This window comes from Chelonoidis abingdonii, chromosome 19, assembly GCF_003597395.2.
Source record: "Chelonoidis abingdonii isolate Lonesome George chromosome 19, CheloAbing_2.0, whole genome shotgun sequence".
NCBI classification, from domain to species: domain Eukaryota; kingdom Metazoa; phylum Chordata; order Testudines; family Testudinidae; genus Chelonoidis; species Chelonoidis abingdonii.
In genome coordinates, this window is record NC_133787.1 from 3,466,746 (window position 1) to 3,479,674 (window position 12,929).

At 55.9% G+C, this 12,929-nt stretch overlaps 1 protein-coding gene across 2 annotated transcripts in view; it reads right to left on the minus strand.

Annotated features, from left to right (window-relative positions):
• The window catches only part of ENKD1 (enkurin domain containing 1), a 28,451-nt gene continuing 15,522 nt past the window's right edge, over window positions 1-12,929 (minus strand). The window contains exons 3-9 of one of the 2 annotated variants that reach the window (XM_075073899.1): window positions 11,648-11,751; window positions 10,892-11,116; window positions 7,540-7,712; window positions 5,691-5,852; window positions 5,364-5,533; window positions 4,317-4,453; window positions 1-3,824 (exon numbers count right to left, since the gene is read on the minus strand). In XM_075073899.1, the coding sequence (XP_074930000.1) occupies window positions 3,664-3,824; window positions 4,317-4,453; window positions 5,364-5,533; window positions 5,691-5,852; window positions 7,540-7,712; window positions 10,892-11,116; window positions 11,648-11,732 (1,113 nt within the window). In that variant the 5' untranslated portion in view covers window positions 11,733-11,751 and the 3' untranslated portion in view covers window positions 1-3,663. Of the gene's footprint in view, window positions 3,825-4,316; window positions 4,454-5,363; window positions 5,534-5,690; window positions 5,853-7,539; window positions 7,713-10,891; window positions 11,117-11,647; window positions 11,775-12,929 lie in introns of both variants that reach the window. The other variant, XM_075073901.1, reaches the window with a different exon arrangement.

The window sequence follows — 12,929 nt, forward strand, 5'->3', positions numbered from 1 at the left end:
TGAAGGATATGAACAGACGAAATGCTTTAATTCCCTACACACTAATGCAAGGAGTCTGGCTAACAAACGAGGAATTGAAAGTGTTCATATGAGCATAAATTTCATCTCCCAGGTATCACTGAAACCCGGTGGCATGGGGCCCATGAGTGGAATGTTAAAATCAATTTAGGAAGGATCGAGTGGGGGTATTAATTGGTGTCTGCTACAGCCCACCAAATCCCAGTAGGGAACAGCATGAGTGGTTCCCTGTGCACCTACCTCTAATGTAGGAAACGATGCTGTGTAGTTATGGGGGACATCAACCTGATTGACATGCTGGAAGTCTCAAATTGCCCGTACTTAAACATTCTTGGTACTTCTAACTATAAATGACAATTTCTGAAATCAAACAATATTGCTTCTAACACAAGGGAATTCTATATTAGACCTTGTCCGAATAGCTAAAGAGGAACTGATCACAGAACTAAAAACTTAATGGTAGAAGGACTCATGACTTGATCACACTTCTAGTGTGCAAACAGAATAAAATCCACAACAGAGACAGACAGACTTGGTGCTTCAAAAGGGCCAATTTCACAAAGCTAAAAACAGCTAGGAGACAAATCAGCTGGGAGGACGAATTTAATCAGAACAATGTGAATAATAATTGGAAATTGTTTAAGAACACTTTACTAGATGCCCAAAAAGCCATACTTGAGAGGAAAGGCCATATTAGTCAAATCAACCTGGCTTAGAGGGCAAATGAGGGCAGCTATAAAAAATACCTATGGAAGACAGGGGAACTTGCTAGTAATTAATATAAAGTTAGAAACTAGGAATTGTAGAACACTGATAAGGGAAGCGAAGGGACACAAGGAGAACTCCATGGCCAGCAGAGTTAAGGACAATAAGGAGGAGTTTTTTAAGGCATATTAAGAACAAAAAGAAGCCTAATAATGCACAATGTGGCCATACTGCACAATTACCCGGTTGGAGTTGCTCCTTTTCCAAATTTAGCACCAGTTGGCTGATGTATTGGGCAGAGCCTTTGAGCATCAGACAGAGACGAAGCAGGGTGGATGTCCCCCAGCCTGCCCCTGGGCCCAGAGGGGGAAATGCTGCCATCCTGAGGCGGCAGCACGTCATGCTTCCCTTGCACAGGGGTAATGATGGACTGTGGGGAATCCAGTCTCGAGAGCCCAACACTCATCCATGCGGCAATCTCCTCCCGACACATGCAGAGCTGTGAGATTCCTGGGCCAGGGGGTGTTCCCCTGTCCATTTCCCCCAGCAGCACAAGGCAACCACAGGACAGCATGAGCTGGTGTTTGATTTGCCTAGGTGGGGAGGAGCGAGTGTAGGACCTACTCAGAGCAGGCTGGGAGTTGGCCACATCAGTCACAACTCCTCTGCATTCAGCTCCTTTACACAACTGTGGTTTTGCTGCTGCTTCTGCAAACAGTGCACTAGCTCTTCTGCCATTTCCCTTTCCTGAAGCCACCACCCCAGCCCCACAACAGCAGGCCCCCAGCAGCCAAAAACTGTAACAGAGTCCCCTCCACCACATGCCTCAGCAGCGACATTCTCCATTTAGGAGTCATCTCCCCCCAACACACACACTTGCTGTCTGCCGGCACAGAGCCCTGCCCGTTCCCATTCTCACGGCACAAGATTGGAGATCTACAAAAACCCAGGGGGGCAGATTCCAATCCTGTTCCTATCCCAGAGCTGCTTGCCCTGCAGGCTGGGCAGCTCTGCCCGCACAGCAGGAACCGCTCACACTCTGAGCCTGGCTAGTTTATTAAGCTGTGGGGCACAGTTTGGTGCTGTGGAAGGGATTTGCGTTGACTGTGTGGCACCACCCCCACCAAGCCACCCTGGGGGCTGTGTGGCTTAGCACTGCCTGCAATGGGGAGTCACCCGTGGGGCAGGGGAACGGAACGACCACCACGGCTGAGAGGGGCTGGACTCTGCCACTGGGAAGGGAAAGTCTCCATCTCACACCCAGCTCCTGCAGCCTCCAGTGGAGCTCAGGGGTTCCTGCACTGCCTGAAGCCTTCCCCATCTTTACCAGCTAGCCTCGCTGGGAGCCCGGCTAGGGTGCTGAGGTCCAGGGCTTGCATGTCACATCCCGCCTGCCTCCAGCAGCAGACCGGTCTAGCTTCAACAGAGTGTGCAAGCCCACAAAGGCCTGGCCTGGCTTTCCCCAGACTTACAGGCTTTTAGCTGCTCCTCCGCCACCCGGAGGTTCTTCTTCCCTCCCTGGCCCATTGCAAGGCAGCAGCAGCAACCGCTGACAGTCCCAGACAGGAGGCCAAATCCTCAGCTGTGGGGACGGGCTGCGAACAGCTGGAGGCATCTCTGCCTCCCCCTATGCAGCAGGCAGGTGGGGAGCACAGCGCTACTGGACAAGCTGTACCCAGCCAAGGGACTCGCCCTGGCCAGGGCCAGCTAAGCCGGCTCCCTGGCTGACTTGTGCAGCTCGAGGACAGCAGCATCTGGCACCACATGTGCGTATGGCTGGAGCACCAAGGAGCATGAAAGGTGCAGGCTACTCAGGCCCTGCCTCCTAGCACAGCACCCTGTAGGCTCCCCCCTCAGCTCCCGCTGCCCACACACCAACCAACCATGCACTGCCCCCACCCGCCAGCCTGGCATTTCCCACCCCGGGCCCTGCCAATGCCCAACCCTCTACCGGCTGAACCCTCCGCACCTGCCAACACAGCACAAGGCAGCCCTCCCTCTCTCACACACCTGTCGCACACAATACCTACAAACTCCTTTATTTAAAAGCTGTCCGACATCCCCAGAAGGTTCCCAAGCTCCCCCCGCCCCCGCCCCCGTCAGCTCCTTGCCAGCAGGGACAGGATCCCCATGCCTGGTTACCCTGCCCCTTTGCTAGTCTTGGCCCACCAAGCATCCCTAGCAGGTGGGACAAGCAGCGGCTCAGGGCTGCCCCCTGTCCCAGGCACACGGCCTTCAGCAGAGGGCTGCAGGGGAGCGGTGGCCAGGCCAGAGGAGCGCCATGCAGAGGCCCAACCTGGGCTGGCAGGGTGCTGGCTGTCAGGCCCAACTGTGTCGCAACGCCCGCAGCAAAGGGAGCTGGGATGCTGCAGGGTTATGCTCAGACTCTCCCAAGCCATAGAGCTGCCGATCTCCCGCCTTAAAGGATCTCCCTTTGAATGCCCCCTGTGGCTCCCAGCTCCAGCTTGGGAGGAAGGCGGGCCAGAGAGGGGGTGCTGGGCAGAGGCTGCGCCTGCTTTGCCCTACAAACCATGTAAGCAAGAGGCCAGTAAGCCCAGCCACGCAGAGAGGCAGCTGAGCAGCACCAGGCCTGCTGCTTTCCAAGCAACACTGCACAGAAGGTGCCATTGACCAGTCTGCCCTCAGGCGCCCCCCACCGGTCAGAGGCTGGGGCGCTCCCTTGAAGATAATGGCCCCTGGCAGCACCCCTTGGGTTTGTTTGCTATTGTCACCCACAAGGGCCCAGCTGCCCTCTGCCTAGGGCCAGCTTGGTTGGGCAGCAGTGGGCTGGGCTCTGGGAATCCCCAACACAGGAGCTGCTGCAGCAGCCAGTGGAAGCAGATTGAGTTTGGTTCCCACCCACCCCCAACCCACGGAGCGGAGTGACCGGGAGCCCCCCAGCAGGGTGGCAGATCCACGCACAGCACAACACCCCCCTTCTCAGGAGTCCAGCTTGATGAAGACCTTGGGCCGGGAGAAGATTTTGAGAGCCTCATCAATCTGCGACAGCTTCTTCTCCAGCTCCACCCGCCTCTTCTGAATGCTCAGGGTGTCAGCCCGCACTGGCAGCATCACGAGGTCCTTCACCAGCTGCTCCTGGCCTGAAGACAGAAGGGGGCTGGTGAGAGGGGGCACGGTCAGGCCTCTCGGGCTCTGCCACTAAGCACTGGTTCTCACTCCCCAGAGATCAGCTAACTAGACATTATGCGATCCCATGGGGCAGCTGATCGTGCTCCAGCCACCAAGAAGGCCCAGCCATGTGCACAGAGCCAGCACGTCACAGTGCGGAAGAAGCCGCCTTGTAGTAAGTGAGACCCCCCCGGGATATTGTGTTCCACACTGGGCATCGCCCTGCAGCAGGCCCTTCACTGGAGGGAGAGGGGGCAGTGTGGTTAGGCTGTGACTGGGGCAGGGGGAACGACACACTAGCACTGCGAGGTCGCCAACTCGGTGGATTCTAGAAGAGCGACACCCCGTGGCCGAGGCTAGCACGGCAGTAAGCAGAGCTGTCCCGTCACAGCATGTGCCACTGGAGCAGCACTGGCTTCTCTCTCCCCACCCATCTGGGGAGCCAGTGGGTCTCCTCCCCTTACTCTGCTGCAGGTTGTTCAGGGTTTCCAGCCGCTCGCTCTCTGGCATCATGGTGTGACCCGGTGGCATGTCAGGGTCGGGCAGGTTCCGCTGCCGTTCCTCCATCTCCCTGCGCCAGTGATCCTTCCGCTCCAGCAGGCTGCCGAGGGAGAAGGAGGGTGCGTCAGCATGTGTGCTGAGGGGCGGGATCCAGACGGGACAGGGATGGATGCCAGGCTCACAGATATTGGCCCAGCAGGGGGTGACTTGTCACCCTACTGAGTGACCGACAGCCCTGGAGACCACAGGCCTGACAGCATGGGCAGCGCAGGCTTCCCACACATCAAGATGCCCACAAAGGGCCTGGGCTGGATCTGGAGGAATCAGCCCTGTGGCGTCTCCACACGGCCCCAGGCCTGTCCAGGGATCAGCAGTGCACCACAGGGTGCGTCTGGGCCATGCAGGACCTAACCACACACACCAAACTCACTTCCTATAGGGCACTGGGCAGCAAGGTCCTGAGCTGGATCTGGCCCAATGTCAGAGCGAAAGGTTCTGTCTCTCATTCCCAGCCAAGCCAACCAACCCCTCTGCCCCTCTCCAGCCATACAAAACCCCGCTGGCCTGGGTTGAGCAAGGCAGGGAGGGGGGAGCTTTGCTCTGTCCCCTATGGGTGTCGCTCGGGAGGCCCCCCGGCTGTTGTGGGACATGCTCAGCCCTTAGGGGAAGTGACGCAGGCACTGAGGAGCCTTTCAATGAGTCTGAAGTTCCTAAGTCACTTTGGTGCCCATTCCCAGCAGGGCAGAGCACCAGCAAGTCAGCTGGAGCACCTGACACTCAGCAGCTCCACTGCACACGGCCAGTAGGCCGCCCAGCCCAGCCTTCCCTGGCCCCGCTGCCCCGCATGCAGCAGCTTCGTCGGGGTTCTCATTTGACCCTCTTGGGCCAAGCTCATTGCTGCGAAGGAGGGTGCTGCTGCAAGAGAAGCCTCTGCCATTCCAAGCATGGAGCAGCAAGTGGGTTCAGGCTTGTTTGCGACAGCAGCGCTGGCTGGGCAGGAGCCTACGTACTACTGGGGCACATGGCCCTTCTGCTTGGCGTTGTACTCCTCCTGCTCCCGGCGCTTCTGCTCCAGCACCTCGGCCAGTGACTGCAGCGAGCGTGAGCGCCGCATGGGGGCCTGCTTGGCAGTACGGGCATTGTGGCTTACGAAGTTGACGCTGGTGCCTTCTACCTGGATCTGGAAGGAAAGGGGGCAGTGTGAGGGGCCAGGCAGCAGTGACCCCCATGCACAGCACGCTGCCTTCTGAGCTGGAGTGAAGGAACCTGTGCCGAGCGAGAGGCAGGAGCGATTCTGGAGCATCAGGAGCCAGTGAGCAGGGCGTGCAGTCCCTCACCTTGGCATCAGTGCGCTGTGCTCCTGCAGCCTCGGTGTCGGTCATCACTTTCGTTTTGGCAGGGCTGGGCGACAGCGACCGGTGTGGCTGGACCCCAGAGCCACAGCGGGAATACGCCCGGAGGAATTTCTGAGACCCTGGGTTGGGCGGGGGGGAGCTCTCCTGTGAAAGGCAGAGAGAGAGAGCGAGAGACATTACTGCCGGGACAGGGCAAACCACATGGCAAAGCCCCTCAGAGCCCAGGATCACCCACGAGTTCCATGGCAGAAGGGCGACCCCAGGCCCTGCTGCTGCATGCCACATGAAGGTCTCCTCGAGGAGGCAGCCAGGCAGGGAACTCAGCCAGCAGCGGAGACATGGAGCCAGATCCCACCAGTGTGAATCTGCATTAGGCCATTGAATTCAATGGCGTGACACTGGAGTATGAGAGAGGAATCTGCAGGACTAGACCCATGGGCTGCCAGTGAATTTAGCACTCCGACATGCAGTGCGCTGAGTGCCCCCAGACAGGGCTCGCTTCACACTGCAGCGGTGGGGGGGACTAGAATGCCTGTGTGACAAAGTGGGGATTTTCTCTAATCGTTCTATGATGCCTCTGTGTGCCTCAGTTTCCCTCTGCACTTCGCATTGTCACCCAGTGGTTGCAACAAGGGCAACTAGGGCAGAGTGGGACTGAGAGGTGTGTGTCTGAGGGGGCTGAATGGGGTATTAAAGGACTGGCTGAAAGTGACCCATATGACTGGAGGATCCAGAACGACAGTGGGAGTCCCAAGGGGCTAACGACTGACACCTAGCATGGGAAATCTCCAGCTGGAGGAACATGTGACCTCCGCGTGCGTCATCAGGGAGGGGATAAGTGGTGGCTTTTGGGGAGACTCAGCAGCTCTCTCCGGAGATGGAGACGGAATTAACAACTGCATGGCTGGGTGGAGTGTGGCCAGGACGGACCATGTCAACCTTCACTTCTCTGTGCTGATCTAAGGAATTCCCCACAATAAACCCAGCTGTGCTGTGAAAAGGCTGCCTGGTCTCACTGCAAACACGCCCTGGGAGCGCTGCGCCCTGAAGGGGACAGTACAAGCCTCCCACAGGAGCCTGGATTCACTGCAGGGAGCCATAGAGACAGATAGGGGTCGCAGGTGCCCAAGGGCCCAGTTTTGAAGGTCAGGGGCCTGTCATGTGGAACCATGTGGGTCCTTGGGACCTGGGCATGGCATAGACAGACCCTGTGACAGTCTGTTAAAATGACAAGTGTCTATAAGTCACATTGAGCCATTAAGAGCCATGACCCTTCTGACTGAGGGGCTGGGGCACTCTTCCCTTTTGATCTGGTTTCATGCATGAGGCCAGTGACTCATCCTGTAGAGTGGGACAACAGAGCTGCCATTACATGCATGGCGTGGATTCCTTAGGCGAGAGTAGCAGACACAGACCACAGCGCCGGGAGCAAGAGGAGTACAACGCCAAGCGTCTGACCCCATCTCACAACAGCCACAGTGCAGAATCACAGCGGGGATTCCGCTTCTCCCCAACCTGGGCAGTGGCCAGACCCTTCCCATCACACTGAGGCGCCTTTAACCACATGTTAGCCAACAGTCTCCTCGTCCGAGCCAGGTATTCCCACCCAGGACATGGCTGCGCTCTCTCACAGTGGCATGGGAAGGGAACATTTCCATCTCCTGTGCTGCTTAGCAGGGCTCTCCAGAGCTAGGCGTGGTCTCCCTGCAAACTCCAATTGAGGTGCGCTTCCCAATATCTCTGGGACATGCTGACTGGGCTGTGCCTGGGCTCATGCTGCTGGCAGCCAGGGCAACGGCCCGTGAAGGGCTACGGGGCAGTGGGCAAGTACCTGCAACTTGGCCTTCACCTTGGACTCCACATTTTCATACTTCTGGGATTTCCACAAGGCCTTCATGGGTTTGGGCTGGCTGTGCTCCCGCACCAGCTCCTTCTCCTTGCATTTCCTCTGGATCTCCCTCATCCGCCTCACATTCTCCTTCTCGTGGTCCTTGGCCTCTTTCCCTGCATGGCCCAGGGAGACACAACTTTCACCAACAAACCCTCCCAAGCCATAAGTGGATGCCCACGACCTTTGGCACCAGAGACCAAAGCCTCTGCTACCTAAGCTACTCCGTTTGCTGCAAACAGCAACAAGCTGTTACCCTCCCTGTGTGCCAGCCACCAGGGGGCGACAGAATCATACCCACTGAGCCCCTTGTAAGCACACATAAGACGTTGGCTTTTCTGGGGTGACTCAAATGTGCCATGACACAGAGCAACTCACTAGCACCTTCTGCTGCTGCCCTCAGAGCGGTGAAGACAAGCATCACACAGCTGATCAGTGGAGCCAGAAGACATCCCCACTCACAACAGGAGGTGGGACTGGTTTGAATCCTAGCTCTCTAGTTTGGGATCATAGAATATCACGGTTGGAAGGTATCTCGAGAGGTCATCTAGTCCAACCCTCTGCTCAAAGCAGGACCAATCCCCAACTAAATCATCCCAGCCAGGGCTTTGTCAAGCCTGACCTTAAAAACCTCTAAGGAAGGAGATTCCACCACCTCCCTAGGGAACCCATTCCAGCGCGCTTCAACCACCTTCCGTAGTGAAAAGTAGTTTTCCTAATAGCCAACTTTATAACCTCCCCCACTGCAACTTGAGACCATTACTCCTCTGTTCTGTCCACGGGCAGTACGGGCACTGAGAACGGGGGGGCTCTCGAGAAGAGTTCCATCCTCTTGGAACCCCTTGCAGGTAGTTGAAAGCAGCTATCAAATGCCCCCTCATTCTTCTATTTCTGGCAGACTAAACAATCCCAGTTCCCTCAGCCTCTCCTATAAGTCATGTGCTCCAGTCCCTAATCATTTTTGTTGCCCTCCGCTGACTCTTTCCAATTTTTCCACATCCTTCGTTGTAGTGTGGGCCAAAACTGGACACAGTAAACTCCAGATGAGGCCTCACCAATGCCGAATAGAGGGGAATGATCACATCCCTCTCCTCACTACTGCTTGGCAATGCCCTCTAATTTATAACGCACCAAATGCCAATTAGCCTTTTTGGCAACCAAAGGCACACTGCCGACTCATTATCCAGCTTCCTGTCCACTGAACTAGGTCCTTTTCATTGTGTCAGGATCCTTAACTGACCATCTCATGGTCACTGCCTTCCCTGGTTCCCATCCCATCCCAGGTTCCATTTTTGCTTCCTCTACTAATTATTTCCTGTTTGTGAGCAGCAGATCAAAAAGAGCTCTGCCCCTAGTTGGTTTCTCCAGCACTTGGAACATAAGAACAGCCATACCGGGTCAGACCAAAGGTCCATCTAGCCCAGTATCTGTCTACTGACAGTGGCCAATGCCAGGTGTCCCAGAGGGAGTGAAGCTAACAGGCAACGATCAAGTGATCTCTCTCTTGCCATCCATCTCCATCCTCTGATGAACAGAGGCTAGGGACACCATTCTTTACCCTTGGACCAGGAAATTGTCCCCTGCACTTTCCAAAATCTCCTGGATTGTCTGTGCACCGCTGTATTGCTTTCCCAGCAGATATCGGAGTGGTTGAAGTCCCCCATGAGAACCAGAGCCTGTGATCTAGTAATTTCTCTTAGCTGCCTGAAGAAAGCCTCCTCTACCTCATCCCCTGGTCTGGTGATCTATAGCAGATTCCCACTACGCCATCACCCTTGTTGCTCACACTTCTAAACTTAATCCAGAGACTCTCAGGTTTTCTGCGGTTTCATACCAGAGCTCTGAGCAGTCATACTGCTCTCTTACATACAATACAACTCCCTGATCTTTTCTGCCCTGCCTGTCCTTCCTGAATAGTTTATATCCATCCATGACAATGCTCCAGTCATGTGAGTTATCTCACCAAGTCTGTTATTTCAATCACATCCTAATTCCCTGACTGTGCCAGGACTTCCAGTTCTCCTTGCGTGTTTCCCAGGCTTCTTGCATTTGCGTATAGGCACTTAAGATAACTCGTTGATCATCCTGCTTTCTCGGTCTGAGGCAGGAGTCCTCCTCTCTTGAGCTCTCCTGCTCATGCTTCCTCCCAGTATCCTACTTCCCCACTTCCCTCAGGGCTTTGGTCTCCTTCCCCCCATGAACCTAGTTTAAAGCCCTCCTCACTAGGTTAGCCAGCCTGCTTGCAAAGATGCTCTTCCCTCTCTTCGTTAGGCAGCGGAGTCTGTCTCTGCCTAGCACTCCTTCTTGGAACACCATCCATGCAGAAACTGTCCCTCCCCGTCCACTACCCGACAGCCCAGAGGGCTTGGCCAATGCTCTTGCTTAGCATCAAACAACAAACACCCCAGCACCCAGGGGAGAAAACTACTGCCAGTCACTCCTGCCCCAGGGGGATGGTGGGATGGGGAACCACAGGCCTTCCCAGTGCATGGGGCTGTCAACTGCAATGCCAGACTCTATGTTGGAGCCATCTGCTCTTCCCGCCTGAGGGCCAACCAGACTGATTCAGAAAGTCCTCAGCTCAGGTTGCAGAAATTACCCACAATCCTCCTGTAGGGGCTTCTTCCCAGACAGGGGAGTTCCCCACTGACACTGGGGACAGACAGCAGCTGGTGCATCTTGCACTCTGGCTGTCCTCTGCGGGCACAAGTTAGAGCAGTCCCTAGGCTGCCGAGCTGGGGCAGCAAACAGGGGAGCCAGAACTGGGTCATAGATTCCAAGGCCAGCAGAGGCCTCCTTTTCCAGGCACTCTCCATGGCTGTTCTCACCTGGATAATCACCTTGAATCTATTTGGCTCTTGGCCTCCATGATGTCTTGTTGCAGTGAGTTCCACAGGCTAATCGTGTTGTGTAAAAGAACACTTCCTTTCATCAGCTTTAAGCCTCTCGATTTAACCACCATCCTCTCAACCTTGAGCCAGGGTAAACTGAAATGCTCCATTTGCTCCCAGACCGCCCCGCAGCCTGTTCTCCACCAGCAGGTCTCCTCTCCACACTCCCTTCCTAGCCCCAGACAAAGGCCATGCTGCAGTCAGGGTGAGGCGATGATCTCAATAACCCCAGGGTCTGGATGCTGCTCCCATTGCAGCACACCCAGAGCTGATCAGCCCCCAATAAATCCAACCCTTGGTTACTCGGTTGGAAATTCCCACCCTAAGGCCTTGCCACTGCGTCCAGTCAAAGTATTTGTCCTGCCCTGAGCCACTGTCAGCTCCAGCTGCTCAGCTGCACTTACTTTTCAGGGGCGGCTCCCTGTAGAGAGAGATCCCCTCCAGCTTCAGCAAGACCCCGACCGTCCCCTTCTGCCCCTTCTCCAGGATGGCCTGACCATTGGGGCGGATACGCAGGGCAGGATGGGCAAGGCGGGCACTGTAGCAGGTGGGGTACAGGCTGGGATCTGGGGCTAGAGGACCCGAGAGGAAGTCCAGCTTCAAGGCATTCCCTTCCAGCCTCCCTCGAGCTAGAGAGAGACAGCATGAGTCAAGATGTGCAGCTCCACCCCATCGTTTTCTCCCTCCATGTCCCAGGCTTGCTCCAGGCTAGCCCCATTCCGGCCAAGGCGGCCCCAGATGAGGCTGGAGATCCCCCTGGCCTCCCCAGCCCACCTTCTCCTAACTTCCAACCCCTCCACCCCTCATTGACGCTGCTCCTAACGTCAACCTGGTCCTGGAGCCAATGGGAGCTGGGATCACTCAGCATCTCAGAGGAGCCAAGCTTCTTTGCAGGGAGAAGCAGGCCCACTCCATGCCCTTTGGAGCAGAGCAAGCCGGCTCTGCAGGAGCCCTCAGCCCCTGCCTGGACTTGGGGAAAGCCAGGTCAAAGAACAGCCCTCTGGCCTGGCACCTCAACGAGCCACCATGCTGGCCCCCTCCGTGTACCCAGTGTGACTGTGCAGCAAAATGGGACTACGGAAGGGAGGGCTTTAATGAGAACAAGTCGCCCTGTGACCATGTAGGACCCCATCCATGCTGCACGCTCCATCGGCACTCACCTGACAGGGGGCGTTTGTAATAGTCCGGGAACAGCGTAGGGTCGGGAGGGATGGGTCCTGAGATCCTGGAAGGTCCCTCAGACATCTCAGCCACGGCTCTGCAGCTGCAATCCACAAGCGAACACCACTGGGAACAGAAACCAGCTCGGTTTTTCCTGGGAATCATTTACCGGCCATGGTGAATATTTAAATACATCTGGGCTGCTGCTCTTTGCTGGAGACACACCCAGCTAGGGAAAACTAACACCCATCCGCTACTCTGGACATTGACCAAGCTGCAGGCATCACTTGGGAACTCCCACCAGGCAGTGACTGACCAGCATGACTCCCCCACGCAAAGTGTCCATGTTTGCTGCTGGACTCTGCAAAGCTAGGAGTGGACGACGGGATGTATCACTTGATAAATTGCCGTGTTCTGTTCATTCCCTCTGAAGCATCTGGCACTGGTTACTGTGGAAGACTGGATACTGGGCTAGATAGACCACTGGTCTGACTCAGTATGACCGTTCTTATGGATCTCCCCTTTGCCAGACATCGCTTGGCTCACGTGCTGTCACCAAGGGTCTGCTCTGCAGCGTGACTGTAAGAACAGCCCCGTCTCAATGCCCAGGAGTATCAGAGGCTGAGCTGCTCACTGCAGGGACTGAGATGGGTTTGTGCTGCTTTGGGGAGTGAGAGGGTTTCTCTTGGGGCCCCATCAGCACAACTGATGGCCAAGGTTCTCCAGCCATGGCCACCTCGTTCTGCTGTGGGGCTTGGCCTGCTTTGCTCCACTGGAGGTTGCTTTGGCCCCTGCCGCAGCCCTCAGCAGGGAGCAGGCATTGTAACTTAAAGCCAAAGCTCCCTCTATGGCTACAATACCAAACCCCACCAACAGGAGTGCCCAGCACCCTCCAAGAACAATGCATGAGCAGGAAAGTGCCCAGCCTGGCCCTCAGATCCCAGGGAGTGGACTGGGCTGGCTGCTTAGTTATCAGATTTGCTGCAGACTGACTTTGGTCAAAAATGGCCTGTGATGCCCCTTGCACAGTCACTCTTTAGGGCAGAACCTCATTTTGCACCCTGGTCACAACTGCACCTGCTGGTTCCTTTAGCCACCTGATAGCCGGGCAGATATTAGATCTCCAACCCGGGAGCAGCCAGCACCTCTCCCCTTGCAGCGTCAAAGGAAGTCTTTCAGAGAGTCCCCTATCAACAGTGGACATGCACTCACTCTCTGAAGCCAGGTCTACACTGCGACTTTAAATCGATTTAATGGCCGATATACCGATTTAACGCTGTA